At 40.7% G+C, this 16,504-nt stretch overlaps 1 protein-coding gene across 1 annotated transcript in view; it reads left to right on the top strand.

Annotated features, from left to right (window-relative positions):
- The window catches only part of POLN (DNA polymerase nu), a 120,414-nt gene that overhangs the window by 51,287 nt on the left and 52,623 nt on the right, over positions 1 to 16,504 (top strand). The window contains exons 16-20 of the mRNA XM_066574782.1: positions 491 to 544; positions 3,191 to 3,256; positions 5,795 to 5,852; positions 7,633 to 7,710; positions 9,851 to 9,965. Coding sequence (XP_066430879.1) covers positions 491 to 544; positions 3,191 to 3,256; positions 5,795 to 5,852; positions 7,633 to 7,710; positions 9,851 to 9,965 — 371 coding nt within the window. The remainder of the gene's footprint in view (positions 1 to 490; positions 545 to 3,190; positions 3,257 to 5,794; positions 5,853 to 7,632; positions 7,711 to 9,850; positions 9,966 to 16,504) is intronic.

Raw genomic sequence — 16,504 nt, 5'->3', positions numbered from 1 at the left:
GGGCTTTCCCAAGAGCAGGGGCAGGCTTGATAGGGGGTGGGGCTAGAGGGGTTATCATAGTGATCCCTCTCTAGCCAAGTGAGGGGGCGGGGCTAATGGGTGGATCCTTACCGCCAGTGGGTAAGAGCCCTTAGGTAGCTTTTTATGCAATTCACTAATTTAATCTTTAAAGTCACTTTAAAGTTGGAGATCAACTCTTTGTTTGCCAATCTAATCTGAAAGGTTCTCGGGTTAAGAAATACATTAGCATAAAAATTTCAGTGGGTTTCCCATGACAAACCTTTATAGCATATTTATGTGGTATCTGCACCATAGGAAGTCTTTCATGGGGCATCCTTGAAGCATCTGTATTTATTGGTTATCCAGCTGTTGGCTGGCTTGATATGTTTTTACTATGAAATATTATATAATGTATTAGTTTTATATAAAAAAAAATAGTTCCCATAATTCTTATTCTGTCACATCAGTGTAATATTCATATTTCTTGCAGATCCAAAAGATAAAGTCAACATTTGTTGATGGGCTCTTAACCTACGTCAATAAGGTAGTAATGATGGCGCTTTCCTATAAATTCAGCTTGCCCAACTTTTAAAGCTAATAGCGCAGATTTGCTATTCAAAATAGAACAGTTTTTCTGGCGCACATTGCTTTGCGCGACATTAACTATGGGGAAGATTTATTAAAGCTATTGCGCCTAGATTGTGTCCTAAAATGCTACTTTTTGGCATAAACTAAGCCAACTAAAGGGTGATCTAAACTTAGACTAGACAGTCTTAAAATTCGACAGATTTATCGTTCGGTAAAGCTACTGGCACATTATCAGACAATCTCCTCTAAGTTTGTACTGTCTAAGAGCTCAGTCACACGGGCGCATCGGCACCCGTACACCGGCGCTGATGCACCCGTGTGAATGAGCCGTTACTGCAGAAAGAAGACGGCCGTACCTGAGACTGACGTCTCTCTGCAGCGCTGATGAAAGAACACATGACTGGCAATAAAGCCGGTCACATGTTCTTTCCTTCGGCGCTGCAGAGAGACGTCCGTCTTCAGGTACGGCCGTCTCCTTACTGCAGTAACACGGGCGCCGATGCGCCCGTGTGACTGAACCCTAAAGCTCTATTTACACAGGCTAGCGCGATATACATCCAGGAAACTTGGACCAATATCATGCTTGCAAACGTATGATCTCTGCATATGCGATGTTTCACACGCATGAAAATTGTATTTTTTTTTCAATAGAAAAAAAAAAAAAATCACATTGCATCTGCATGCGAATGCAATGAGATTTTCTTTTACTCCCTTAGGAAATAATGGGTGATATCGCCCCAAAAAGTAGGACATTGCATTGCTGCAAGAGAAAAAATTGACCATGCGAATAAACTCCTTGCAAATAATAGGTTCTAGTTCTGTGTCTCGCAATTCACAAAATTCACACAATAAATACGACTAAAGTTTTAGGCATTATTAGTAAATCATTCCCATTGTGTTTTCGTTTTCTTTTTATTAAAATGATACACAGGGGGAAATTTAGTAAGGCCGCCTGAACACGGCCGGGTCGGATCTCGTGGTGAGAAATCTAACAGTGGGATGCGACCCGTGCCTCGGTATTGAGCTTATACTCACCCGTCCGGCGTCTTCTCTCTCTGCACTGCGATGTGCCGGCTGGAGCACATGCGCGGTGCAGAGCCGGCGCATCAACCTTGATGTTTCTCGGCAGCCCTTATTATCTAATGCAATCCTATGGCAGCATGCACGTGCGGAAATCCCGCTGTGGAACTTCCGCCCGTGTGCAGGAGGCCTCTGGCTGGAGTTTAAATTTTTATAAAATTAAGTTTTATAATTTTCATCAATACACAATGCACCTAATATATGAAGAGGTAAATCATGGTTCCTTCATGCGCTAACACAGATTTTTGATATAATTTATGCCAGTTTCTTGTGTAAGTTGTAAATAAGTCTATTGGTCCTGGGAGACTACACTCCCTTGCAGTAAGCCACGGCCCATATATAGGAAAGTGGTGAGGGTGGTGTATTGGCAAGAATAGTCACAAATTTTGTAGGGCTTGCACAGAAACCATCATAAAGTCCCCCTCTAGTTCATAATTATATGCCAAAATGTTCTGAAAGCTGAAAACAGTCACCGCAGTCTGGCTTGTACCTATTAGGAATTTATGGCATATTCTGCGGTTATGCTCTCCATGCTTGAGTAATAGGTTGTTTTTATAAACCTAAATAGGCATTACTCTTTCTAAAAGCTATTTTTATTTTGCAGATAATTCTCTCGAGTCCATATATTGACTTTCCAATAATACATAAACTGATATTGTTACCAATTAGGGCAGCAAACAATTAAAAGGTTTTTTAATTGTAAAGAATTGAATTTTTTAAGTAGAATGTTCCAACTGACTTAAGGCCCATTTACACCAGCCGATGATCGCTAAAAGATCGCGCAAACGACAGTTTGAGCGACAGCTTTGAGCGATCATTTTGCATAAACTATTAAGTAGCTACTCAGCTACTTAACAGCAATTAAGTGTGCAAATGAAGCCTCATAATAGCAGCAGCTTATCTGCGCTCGGATCCTTTGTTCTCCAGGGGAAAACAATGCTATCGGCACTACCCCTGGAGAACTGCTGATAAGACTGAAAGACGATTTTTAGGTTGGACTGAATTTAATGATGAGTTAGCAGTTCCCGAAAAGCGCACGATGGGCACGTGTTTAGATGCACCAATGATCGCTAAAACGATTGCCAATTAGCGGGTTTTTTTTTAGCAATCATCGGCTGGTGTAAATGGGACTGTATAAATACGTGTGTACCCATGAAATAACTATGCCCTAGCACATTCTCTCAGAGCTCTGTGTTGTGTCAATCCTCAGTTACCCCCCCCAAAAAAGGTATGAATAAATAAACAACTGGGTGTAACCTTTCCCATAAACAGTCTGGCACTGCTGGCTCTGATTGCCCATTGAGAGTATGTAAGGACACCCCATCGACAAGGGAGGGGAGATGCTAACATCAATCTATTCAGTTTATTCAGTTGATATAACAGAGGAACTGCACAAGGCAGACCTTTAAAGAAAGATGCTACAGAATTGTTATTTAAATGGGAATACACGTATTTACTAAAACATACATGTCAGGAGGTGAATTTATTTGAGGTAAGTGAATATTCTTGTCTTATATTGTAGGGCTGTGTGTCCCCCACGTGGAATCAGACGGGCACTGTAAGTGGCAGGCTTTCAGCAAAACATCCTGTAAGTTTGTGTTAAATGCTTATTCAAAAGGTCCCATAGCAAAGAGAAATGCACCATCCCCACTTTATTTACAGTGAACTAAAGTGCAGTAAAGTAAACAGCTGCAAAATTACTTTTGCTTGAGCAGCAACCATAGGATGAAGAATAGTGTCATGTATTGGACCTTTTGTAGAAAGTGCAGCTGGGAAGCAGAAAACCACCATCTCTAGAGGCGTAACTTGAAGCTTCTGGGCCCCCATGCAAAATCTGTAACAGGGCTCCTAACTATAATGCTGTGTTCATAGTCCTGGGCTCCCTATATGGATAAGGGAGGCTTTATGGGCCCCCTAAGGCTCCTGGGCCTGGGTGCAACCACATCCCCTGCATCCCCTATAGTTACGCCTCTGACCATCATGTTATTCTCCACAAAATGAGCTATGTTCAAGGGCAAATGTAGTATTTTGGAGTCCCCAAATTCAATGCTACCTAGGGTTGAGAGATGGCTCCTGCATATAGTACCATCAGCTGGACAAGCTTTTGCAGTAAGAATCAAACACAACTCTAATATTTTCCGAGACTTTGGGAATTATTTCTATTCATCACTTACCCTGAGAATAGGTCATCAGTAGATGATCGGCGGAGGTCTGTCACTCATGACCCCCGCCGATCAGCTGATTCCCCTCACCACTGTCAGTACAGATAGCACAGCAAGCAGGTTGTGTCATCCATACTGCAGCTGAATGGGTTGGTAGTTCAGGCGCAGCTCCCATTAACTTCAATGCAATAGCAACTTGGGTTCTTGGCGACTCCTCCACGGACAGCCTGATCTGCTTCCTGTGCTGTCCATATTGGCAGTGGTGTGGGAATCCTGGGCAGTGGACCCCTGCTGATCATCTAATGGTGACCTATCCTGAGAATAGATTAACCATAGAAATAATGCCTGAAGTCCTAGAAAACCCCTTTAAGCAGTGCTTCCTTAGCTTTCAGGTGTGACATATTTGATGTGGCAGCGTAGACTAGCTGGCATTCAGAGAAGACCCAATCTGTGTCCATCTTCTTGATATAATAAATATATAAATAATTCGAAAACAAGGCCATAGAATGAATGCAAGACTTCATCCTTCATGGTTCTAAAATTCACCAAGATAGAGAATCTGTGCCAGAGATAAAACATAGGATAGTGTTGGGTTGAAGTGTGATGCCAAACATGGACAAAATCTGGAAAAGTAGGGATATCAGCATAGCAATGAAACACAGGATAGTGCAAACCACCGCTTTCCCCATAGCCATGTATGGATGTGAAAGCTGGACTGCGGAAAAAGCTGATAGGAGGAGGATTGATGAGTTTGAGCTGTGGTGCTGGAGAAAACTGCTGCGTATGTCCTGGACAGCGAGAGTAACAAACAGAGAAGTCCTGAACAGTATAAGACCCGATATATCACTGGAGGGGATGATGGCCGGGCTCAGACTCATGGGTCTTGGCCATTTAATGCGAGCAGAGTGACTAGAAAAATCTATGTTGTTAGCCATTTAGTCGTTCACGACCCTAAAGGCGAGCTCCCTCCTTGTTTTTCGGTTTTACACGGCTTCTTTCAATTGTGTGATATCCGTGACGGTATCAGCTTTGACAGTATCAGCCATCGTGTCTTTTGGCGGCCGGGTCTTCTTTTGTAGAGCCTCTTCCCGATTTATGCTGCTTTTTCTAAGGGAAGGGAGGGATAAAGCAGTGAGAGCTGACACAGCCAGTAGTAGTGTCGTCTGACCTAAGTCTGAAAGAATTAAACATACTCTGCAGCAGCATAATAATAATAGGTAATTGTTAATAAAGATCATTTAAAAGTTGTTTAATTTTGCATTAAGGGAGCAAATAAAGAAAAAAATACAATACACTTGTGCCCATAGGCCTACATTTTGAAGAATAATAAAGTCCTGGTGTATCCTATAAATAAAGAACTTTCAGCCAGAGTGATTAACTTTTGTTAATGAGATGGTTAAAGACATCTGTCATTTTACAATATGCGGTCAGTGGGAGTTGTAATCGCTTTGGCCAGTTTTCTGTGTTCCCTTGGAGCCACAGTAGACCTCTCCGTACATCCCACCCAATGCTCTCCCAATTTTGTTTTCACATCCTTCCAGTTTTCACACCATAGACTTATATAATATCAACAAGATGTTCCCATGGACCAACACTGGCATAAGTACTATATACCCGTTATATAGTAGCAACCTGCTCTGGTTATAGTATTAACCCTTTCCAATCCACTCTCTGACGTCTAAAGACATTTTGTTTGAAGGCTGTACAGTTCCGATGTCGAAAGACATCCGGCAGGCTATTCTTACTGTACATTACTGGCCGCTCTGTTGTCAGGGGCCTCTCTGGCATGTCACATACCGCAGTACTGGCTCTAGCCAGCAGATGGCGCCATTGTATAATGGCAGAAAGAGAAAGCCCCCTAGGAAACCCTGAATCCAAAATATGATTGCAAAGGGTTAAACCACATCAACTACATAAATGTTATTGGGGCTATGTTACATGTCATTTATATTTTTGTGTTGTAGAATATCCAAGGTGTTTCTAAACTTTCAGTTCGGTTTGAGAAGCAACAACGTGTGCAAGGTGAATGTTTATACTTAACGTTTCAGGGCTTATTCACACGAGCGTATATCGGCTGGCGTTTTCACAGCCGGCCAATATACGCTACCATCTAATGCATTGGGTTCCAATGCACCAGATCACACAGGCGTATTCTCGCTTTTACGCCGGGCAAGAAGGACAGTCCTGGAACTTTCTTCCTAGCTGGACTACGGCTGCTGCCATAGACTCCTATGGGAGCCAATGATAGAGGCCGGAGAAAGCAGGTGGGAGGGAGTTTAGCAGCGTGACTGCAAAACTCCTTCCCCCTTCTCCTCTCCACCTCTTGCCGCTGTTTGCAATGAGAGGGGGGGGGGGGGGGTGCAGCTAAGCTAACGGATTGCCATATGCATAGTTACAGATGTAACAGAGTTTTAATTTGAGATTTAACCCCCCCAAACATCAGATTAAATTAAAACACCATCGAAAATGTCACTTTTTATTGTAGAATTCGATTTTTTTTGTCTCAAGTTAATATATTAGGGGCAAAGCTTAGTTGCCTTAACTGCAATTTTAACCCCTTAGGGTTCATTCACACTAGTGACAGCGAAACGCGCCCAATATTTTTGGGCACCACTCTCATGACACATCAGCACACATCACTTTACGTCTCTATTGAAGGTTATTATTACATTGTTTAAAATGCTAAGAAAAAACAAGTTCCAGTAGGTGTCTCCCTAAGACCTCTGTACTTCCGGGTTTTCTGTACTGCGGATGGTCCGCACAGCTCATTGTAGGAGATGCACAGTGCAATTTTTAAATTTTTTAAAAAAAATCTCCTGCTTTCCCAGTGAATCCACAGACCATGTCAGCTGCGGACAGGCCGCAGATCGGACGGCTTCCATTAACCTCAATGAAAGTTGTCCGTGCGGGAACCGCACAGAAATGGAGCATGCTGCGATTTGTTTTCCGGGCCAAAAGGTCTGCAAAACAAATCTGCATGCCTTAATCAATTTGAATCCCTATGGGTGGCTTGATTTGCGGATCTCCCGCACGGATTCCGCAAATCAAATCTGCCTGTCAACATTGGGCCTTACAGATGTAGCAAAGTTTAGCTTGACTATTACTGTGTTTTGATAGCATTGCAGTTTCAATAGATTTTAAAATTTTGGCATGGTGTTAAGATAGCAGAAACAACAGCTTTTCCATGACTTAAGGTATGATAACATGTTGCAGAAAATCATACAATCAAGTTAAACTTTGCTACTTTTGTACCACAAATTTTTTAAAGGTGTCGTTATCTTTGGAAACTTATTAAAATATGCCATTTTTTATGTGAAAAAAAGTTGGAATAACCACTAGTAGATTGAAGCCACCCTGGCGATCAGCTGATATCTCAAGGTCCTAACCCCTGTTTATCAGCTATTGCTAGGATAGTCACTGTTTGAGTGCTGTCCCTGCTCGCTACCTGAGGACAGGCCTATAAGTTTTCTGTTGAACCTGACTTTAGCTAGCGAGCAGTGACAGCACTCAGATGAGCCATGCAGCTGCTTCATTCTAGCAATTGGGGAGGATCTCAGCACCCGGATCCCCAGCGTCCCTATGACATGTCTAAAGCCTTCAAAAGAACACTTACACTTTAATCTTGAGAAATAAGAAAAAAAGACTGGTAAATGCGTAAATATCATATTACTTGCCAAAGTATTCATTTACTGATGTGAGTTATATCAACTAATTTGAGCCAGTCATATATCTGCTAACTTTCCATGAATAAACTAATAACCATTTTTAATTTAAAAATCTTTACGTTATTTCAATATGAAAGGGAAAAGCAAAGAAACCATAACCATCAACCCAAGGTCCATGTTTGTGTCCGCCGAAGGTCACTCATTCCTTGCAGCAGGTAACTTACTGTATACTGTATATTTATGCCAAGACATTTGTTTTGTGTTACGGGATCTGAATTAAATAACAATATATTTGCTGGAAATACAGACTCTTATCAAGTGTGTGTATCCATTGGTGCAGCACAAGAGAAGTCTTGGAGATGAGAGGTTGTAATAAAAAAACGTTAATAGACGCAGGAAGCATTCAGCCGTGGACAATACTGCTGACTGTCATGTGCATTCAGGTTTCCAGGAGAATACATTCAGCTAGTCTTAAAACTACCTCTGCGTCTGACATTCTCCCATATTTCGGCACGTGAGGAGACATTACTAAATGAAATTGGTGCAGACAACAATGCTATGTTTTACAGGATATCCTACCTACAAGTCATTGAAAACCAGAAGTCAAATCATATGAATTATGCTAAATAGTTGTCTTCTGCGTGAGATTTTAGTGTCCACAAGAGGGCGACCTCTGCCTGTATATACTGCTATACTTCTGCAGTGATTGCTTGCACCATGCTGAGTTTGTTAAGTATGCTGTGACTAATTCGTCTGTCATCCTGGATGGCAGTAATGACACATATGTAAATATTTGCTCGCATTTTGTGAGACTGAAACTCATTGCAGTCACTATACGTGGATTTGATGTCTCTAGCTGCTAATTGTAGAAAGTAATATGTATGTATGTATGTGTGTATCTGTGTGTGTATATATATATATATATATATATATATATATAAATAAACACACATATATATATATATATATATATATATATACACATATACAGGCAGTGTTCACTATTAATTTTTCAACTGCGTGTAGCATTCATGTTGGGAAAACATCTCCATTAAGGACCATTAGTTATACGATCTCATCCATAGTCTACTATGCTATTCCATGCTTCATTTCTTGCTGTATATTGACACATACCTACCAGTCAGAGGATACTTTTTTGGCCTTTATTTGACAGGTATGCATCACTATAGTGCAAAAAATGAAGTATGGAATAAAATAGAAGACTACACTATTTCTATAGACCAGATCCAAACAAATATATCTGTTAAATGGATTGGTCTATGTTTGACAGATGCCATTGTATCTTATCCATCACAGGCTTCTCTTTAACTAACATGTCATGAGCTCTTCAATAGCTTTCCATGACAGATCCATTAAACCGATGCCATTATAGCTTATGGGTGTGTTAAACGAATGTATAAAAGTGGCATATGTCATCCATAGGCTATATTGCAATCAGTTTAATGGCTGTGTCATGAAAAAGACTCAGAATGTATCAGTTACACATCCCATACTTGTCTATAGAGAAGGATGCCACTGTTATGCATTCATCACAGTCTCTGTATTCAGAAATACGCTTTTTTGGTCACCCTGTCTCCAAATGTAATAAAAAGTGATCAAAAAGTCATATGCACTCTAAAATGGTATCAATAGAAACCATAAGTTCCGCAGCAAAAAAACGAGCCTCGCACAACACTACTGGCGGAAGGATAAAAGAAGTTATGGCTGTTAGAAAATGACGACTGAAAAAAAGAAAAAATATTTACAGTATGTATAAAAATCTATATATTTTTTAAAATATTTTATTTTAAAGAGCAATACAGAAAGAAAAATAAATAAATTTGGTGTCTTTGTAATCGTACTGACCTACAGAATAAAGTTATTGTGTCAGTTTGTATGCCATAAAAACAGTACCTCCGCATAGATGTAGAAATGGGTTTTTTTTCCATTTCACTTTGCTTAGAAATTTTCGAATGTTTTTCAGTACATTATATGGTACATTAAATACTACCATTGGAAAATACAACTCATCCCGCAACTCCTCCTCAGATAGCTGAGTCAATGGAAAATTGGTTAGAAGAAACCAACAAATAAAAAAAAAAAAAGGCCCCGTCCTTAAGGGGTAATGTGTCTGAGCACTGCATACACATATAGTACAATGTTGCCCAGAGGTGGAATAATCTTAAAATAATGAGCATAAAAAAAGAAATAACTCAAAATTATTTGTACTGTTTTGCATTCTATGAAAGTGCTAGCATCAAACTTCCAAATCTATGAGCACCAGAGGCTCGGTTCTAATTATGTGTTATGTTTCTACACATTCGATTATTTTATGCTAAGTTTTTTTATTTTCAGACTTCTCACAAATAGAACTGCGTTTACTCACTCACTTTTCTGCCGATCCAGCGCTTTTGAAATTATTTATTGAAACAGAAAGAACCGATGTATTCACAGAGGTTGCTTCCCAGTGGTGAGTATAAGATATACAACCTCATACTCGTTCTGTTAATTAGAAAAGCAGATTTAAACAACATAAAATAGCCAGAATAAGAACTAAGCTTAATTTTTATCTAATGAGAAAAGCTACAACTTTAGAATATACTTTGAGTTTTACTTCTTTGACTTTTGCAAGATATCTCCTTTGTGGCACTTGTGTCTAGTCTAGACAATCCTCTGTGTGTCTTGAACAATCTAGTCTCCGGAATGACACAAGAATGAGATTTGCACTCCCAATGGATTTAAATAAATGAGGATTGCCTACATTGATACATTGTAACAGTTCCCTGAATCTGGGCACAAAGTTAGTTTCAGTTTGAATTAGTTCTAACCAAATGGGAACAACACCCCGACCCCTAAGACTGGCGTATAGTACTATCTATGAGCCATAAAAGTCCTGTATAACACTCTTGGGTCACCTAGGAGTCTAAGTACTTCTGAGTTGTTGTTTAATGCTAAGTAAATGAAGAAAAAAGTAGGTAGAAGAAGGAAAAAGAAGAAAAGAAGAAAAAAGGAGGACAAAGAAGCAAAAGGGAGAAGGAAACAGAAGAAGGAAAAACATTTTTTTCCTATTTTTTACAACACTTAGGTTACCTAGAAATGTATGTATGTAAGTACCTTTGAGTTGTTTTTAAGGCAAGGTTAATGACAAAAAAAAAGGAGAGAAAGGAAAAAGAAGAAAGAATAAGAGGATAAAAGAATTTTAGTGAGTTTGGCTGAGACAAACTCCAAGCAAAAATGTTTGGGTTCAGGCCGAACTGAACTTTAAGCCAAGTTCAAGCAGAAATAGGGTTCTGACAGTAACTGTAACAAATTCTTATGTCTAAGAGCAGAGCTATGTCTGCACTGGCTCAGCGCCTATGAATGGTGAGGAATTGAAAACACAAAGATAAACATTTGCCTATAGCAATTTGCTGACTGCCTGTCACGATCTGGTTCTGTTTGGAGTCTCAGTGTTGTAACCCGAGCAGACACATAGCATAGTCAGAGAAAGCCAGATGTCGTAACGGTAGGTATCAGTTGCAGTACAAAAGGAGCAGACAGGAAACATGGTCAGAGGAATGCTAGAGGTCGGTAATGGTTGTAGCAGTTTGTCTCAGAGGAGCAGGCAGGTGGATCTTGACTATGGGCTGGGAGGCACAATAATCACGCAATGATGCAGTAGAAGGGCCGGACTTTTATAGTATGTCCAATCAAGAGCAGGGCGGAGCCAAGACAGGGACTGGAATGTAGGAGCTAGGAACAAGCCTAAGGTCATGCAGGGGAGCTGTCCAAAAGGCTGGATGGCTCAGCAAGTAGAGCAGATGCCTGGAGTACAGGAGCTGCTGGGTTTAAGCCCTGACATTGCCTTTCACTGCAGATCCATCAATTCAGCCCCTCTCTCTCCTCTCCTGAATAGACTTCTAAGTTGGTTAATTACTAAAACATTAGTCACAAATCAGCTCAGAAATTTGTTTAGGAAAGAAGAAAGAGGGGCTGGACTCTCACTGACAGATTTACTAGTGAAAGGCATTCTGAGGCTTGCTATGTACTGTGGTATACAGTGTGCATGTCAGACGTTCCAAAATTGTTAAAACTGTATTTCAAAAATACTTTTTAGCCCAAACTGCATGCATTTACGTTACAAATCGCCACGCTTACTGATTGGACCTACAGTCTAATGATCCTAAAAATTAACTTTTATTATAACTTGTCATGCCACCGTTTTTTTGTTTTGTATGCACCTAAACTCTTATTTATCTCTTTAACAATCAGGGCATCATCTAGACCCTCTTGAGTTTAGCCCAGACAGTATCGCGTTATTCTAATTGATTTAGATAGGACCAGTTTGAGTGGTCCGTCTAATCCACTTATAAAACAGCTAGGTAATTGGCAAATCGGCATCGACATAGCTATTTTGAGGTAGATACACCTTGGGTCCTCACATAGGGGTCAGTAATTTTGGTTTGATAGAACCATCCATTTAGTCCTCGTCAGCCATAGATTGTTTAATCCTCTAAATTTGACTGACTTCCGAGCACTTCATTATTAAAGGATGTGAGAGACAGCATGATATTGTCCCAATTTTAATGGATAAAATTGATTGATCAGATTTTCCATTTGCTTCTGACAATATAGCTTAAACGGAAATTACGCTAGCTACCCTCCAGTATAGCCGATCTGGTGTGAGAGATTCTATTCTTTCAAATCTCCGCTATTTCTATCCAGGCGGTAGGATTATTAGCCACCCTCCAGTATAACAAGTCTGGAGCAAATTTTAGCCCCTGAGGAGCCCCGTAGTTGGGCGAAACGCGTTGGGAATATATTAGCATGCTTTACTGTCATCCTTTTGATTTAACACGACAGTTGTATGCTATTCTGGCTTGAATTGATAAAAAACCATTGTTATTTGTGACCAACAGTCACGATTGTCTTCTTTTATGGGTGGCATCTTTGTATATAGAAAACTGAGCTGCTAGTGATTTGAATCTGGATACATAACCAGATAGTATTCTTTACCTGGTTTCTGGGGGAATCACTTATTTGTTACCCCTTCAGGTATATATGTTCGTCTGTTTGTTTATTCATAGGTTTTTAAATAAGTTATAATAAAAGTCAATTTTGGAAAATTGTTACTGGACCTGTTCTGCTTCTGTGAAGTTGTTTGTTACAAATCGCCCTCAAAAGGGTCCATAGCCTTTAAAGGCAAATATATACCTTGCTATGGATTCCTCTATTTATATGTTACTGATACATTCTGTTACTGAGCATAAACTTATCAATAGTAGAGTAGAGTGCAGAACTGCTAAAACATGGATTGAGGTTTTGAGAAAGCACTTACAATATCAGGCTTAATTATCATTTTGTATGGCTATGGAACATTTGTAACATTTTAGTTGCTAAGGGACTAATAGCCCAAAGCTCTATATCAGCAGGACAGATAATTGTAAGAGAGCTTGTTAGACTCATGCGTTATAACGGCATAGAGTTCCTTTGCTGAATACATTTTCTTTTCATCTATCTGTCTGTCTGCAATGTATTAATTCCGTCAGACAAACAAACAAAAAAAACAATGTTTCTTATACAACCAATCTTTTTGATCAATTTACTGGCCACATGGTGATGACCATAAGCTGCATTACCATTTCAATGAGAATCATCCAAGAGCTCAAATATTTCTTCATGTCTGTAAGAGGAATTCATTTGTCTTGCAGAATGTACAAATGGATAAAAGGATAAGTCAAAAATTTTTGTAACATCGACCCCCCCCTGCTGATGTGTTTTAAGGATAATACCAAGAATACGCATAGAATTTGTAAGCGTAGGAGGCACCAACAATATCTTAGTCGTGCTAGAAGATAAATGGTGGAGCATATTAAGGGGTCTCATCTACAATACCTCGGGCCAGTATATAGCATCTACAATACCTCGGGCCAGTATATAGCATCTACAATACCTCGGGCCAGTATATAGCATCTACAATACCTCGGGCCAGTATATAGCATCTACAATACCTCGGGCCAGTATATAGCATCTACAATACCTCGGGCCAGTATATAGCATCTACAATACCTCGGGCAAGTATATAGCATCTACAATACCTCGAGCCAGTATATAGCATCTACAATACCTCGGGCCAGTATATAGCATCTACAATACCTCGGGCCAGTATATAGCATCTACAATACCTCGGGCAAGTATATAGCATCTACAATACCTCGAGCCAGTATATAGCATCTACAATACCTCGGGCCAGTATATAGCATCTACAATACCTCGAGCCAGTATATAGCATCTACAATACCTCGGGCCAGTATATAGCATCTACAATACCTCGGGCCAGTATATAGCATCTACAATACCTCGGGCCAGTATATAGCATCTACAATACCTCGGGCCAGTATATAGCATCTACAATACCTCGGGCCAGTATATAGCATCTACAATACCTCGGGCCAGTATATAGCATCTACAATACCTCGGGCAAGTATATAGCATCTACAATACCTCGGGCCAGTATATAGCATCTACAATACCTCGGGCCAGTATATAGCATCTACAATACCTCGGGCCAGTATATAGCATCTACAATACCTCGGGCAAGTATATAGCATCTACAATACCTCGGGCCAGTATATAGCATCTACAATACCTCGGGCCAGTATATAGCATCTACAATACCTCGGGCCAGTATATAGCATCTACAATACCTCGGGCAAGTATATAGCATCTACAATACCTCGGGCCAGTATATAGCATCTACAATACCTCGGGCAAGTATAGAGCATCTTTAAAGAAAACATATATTTCATACTTTGCCTACAAACCTTACATATTCTGTAGATTGTCTAGCCATTCTATACAATGCCTAACACATATAAGCCATAAATGAGGCAAAACTTAAGTGTTAGAAGTGAGCAGTTGTAAAGTGGTAGGAGGTGCGAAGTTCACTGTGCACCACTCGTAATTTATGAGAGGAATTCCCAAATTGCCCCCAAAAAAGGAATGCCTATAGATCTCTTCTTATATTTTGCAAGTTCAAGAGAAAATTGCTAGCGCTGTACTGCAGTTATTTTCTCTAAACTAAATAGCCTTAGTTTTGCTATTATGTTTATATTCTGCTATAGTAGAATTTGCCTTGTCCATGGTGCTGACGATTATACTATATGGGATATATCTCAGTCTCTATTCATGGCGGGGAGAGTTACTAATTCTGACCCAAATTTAGATAGGATAAAACTAGAGCAGACATGCAGAAATTGCACCAAATTTATCACAGTGGTAGATTGGGTGCATCTTGCTAGACATGGTAGGTAGGTGCTGTTCTTTTCTTTACACCACTTCCTGGCTGGATTAGTTTAAAGCAATATTCTGCAGCAATAAATGACACACATTAAGGCTGGGTTCACACAGGTCGGATTCACGTCGGAAATCTCACGGTTTGGCCGCAGCAAAAACCGCGAGATCTCCGCCGGGAGAACCGCGGCGGCGGCTTTGAAGCGGCTCGGCCGCATGCTTTTCCGTTGCGGCCGGCGCTCCCATAGAGGAGTGCGCGGCCGCGACGTAAATAAACAAACAAAAAAAGTAAATAGACATGCTGCATATCTTTTGAAACCGCGGCTGCGGCGGCCGCAGCCGCGGTTTCAGCCGGATTTACCGCAGCGGATTAGCCGTCCCGTGTGGATGAGGTTTCTGAGAAATCTCGTCCACATGGCTAGCTAATCCTGAGATTAGCGGCTGCGGGCCGGTTTTGCCGCGGGCAGATCTGCTGCGGCAAATCCGCCCTGTGTGAACCCAGCCTAAAGCATACCCGAGTTTTCCATAAGTTTTCTAAAATACACCAGGTTCTCATTATATTCTCATTTGCTGCTGTTTTCACCAGGTTTCATGCTTTTAAGTTCTGATTTTCAGTTGGTCTTCCCCAGTTTTTGTTGTCCTGCTGTTTGTTATCCACTATCAAGGATGGGTTATATAGGAAGCCTAGCATTCTGCCAGTAGTTCCCTGTCCTGACTTACTTACCTTTACTTCCCATGCTGCATTGCCCTGTCTCTGGTCCAATCTGCAAGGAGGCAGTATCAGAATGTCCAACCTTTGCTTTTCCAGGACTATTCAGGCATTCTGAGACATTCTGGCCACATGTTTAGTAAGCCCACAATAATGTGTGTACACACAAGTGTGCTGTAACAGCAGGAGAGGCAGAGATTGCTATCACAGAAGCTGCAGGTTGACATATCTGCAGATACTGACTCTGAGTGCATGGAATCTACCTGTGAAGATGGCTCCTTTCCCCGTTGCTATGGAAATGTCCTTGATACCACTAGCGACAGAGATAAGCGGATTGCAGAGAAGCTGAAAGGGATACCCCCTGGTGGCAGCCACTTGTGATTTACAGTGGTAAAGCAACAACATTTTCAATGCAAGTATATTCCAGAAATGAAAGAACACAAGCAGGTAGGTGAGCAGAAGTTGTTTGAAAAGTTAGTGCCCTTTTATGAATCTGAAGCATTTAACTGCTCTTCGTCATACCCCTATTTCTAGACACTTATCAAAGCTGTCAAGGAAATAGAAAGCAATAAGGACAGTGCCCCTCTTACGAATATCCAAAAGAACCAAGAAATATGGTGAAGTGAAGATTAGAAATGACTTACCCGGTGTAGGTGGAGGGTGCTTCCCATGCGGGGAGAACCCTTCCACTCCACACCTCCAAGTCCTGGTCGGCACGTAGAATCAGAGGACGAGCATCAGCAGGATCCAATGAAACAAAGAATGTATTCCTTCAATAACCCCCCGTAGAACCGGGGAGGAGCTTGCCCAAATTTGTTGTACCCCCCAAAAAACAAGGGGATGCAACTCCTCAAAAGGAACACAAATGGAAAGATGTACAAAAATATTTTGGGCGCTCTAAAGGACCATACATATTTAGATGTAAATGCAGGAAATTCCTGCTAAATTTATTTCAAGATACCTAAAATCGTGGCAAAAAACAAGGTGCCAATAGCAAATTATGCAAATATGCAACGCGTTTCGTCGCC

The sequence above is a fragment of the Eleutherodactylus coqui genome, chromosome 7, assembly GCF_035609145.1.
Source record: "Eleutherodactylus coqui strain aEleCoq1 chromosome 7, aEleCoq1.hap1, whole genome shotgun sequence".
In the NCBI taxonomy this organism is placed as follows: Eukaryota; Metazoa; Chordata; class Amphibia; order Anura; family Eleutherodactylidae; genus Eleutherodactylus; species Eleutherodactylus coqui.
The sequence above is the reverse complement of the archived record's forward strand: the minus strand, read 5'-3'. Positions and strand labels throughout refer to the sequence as shown.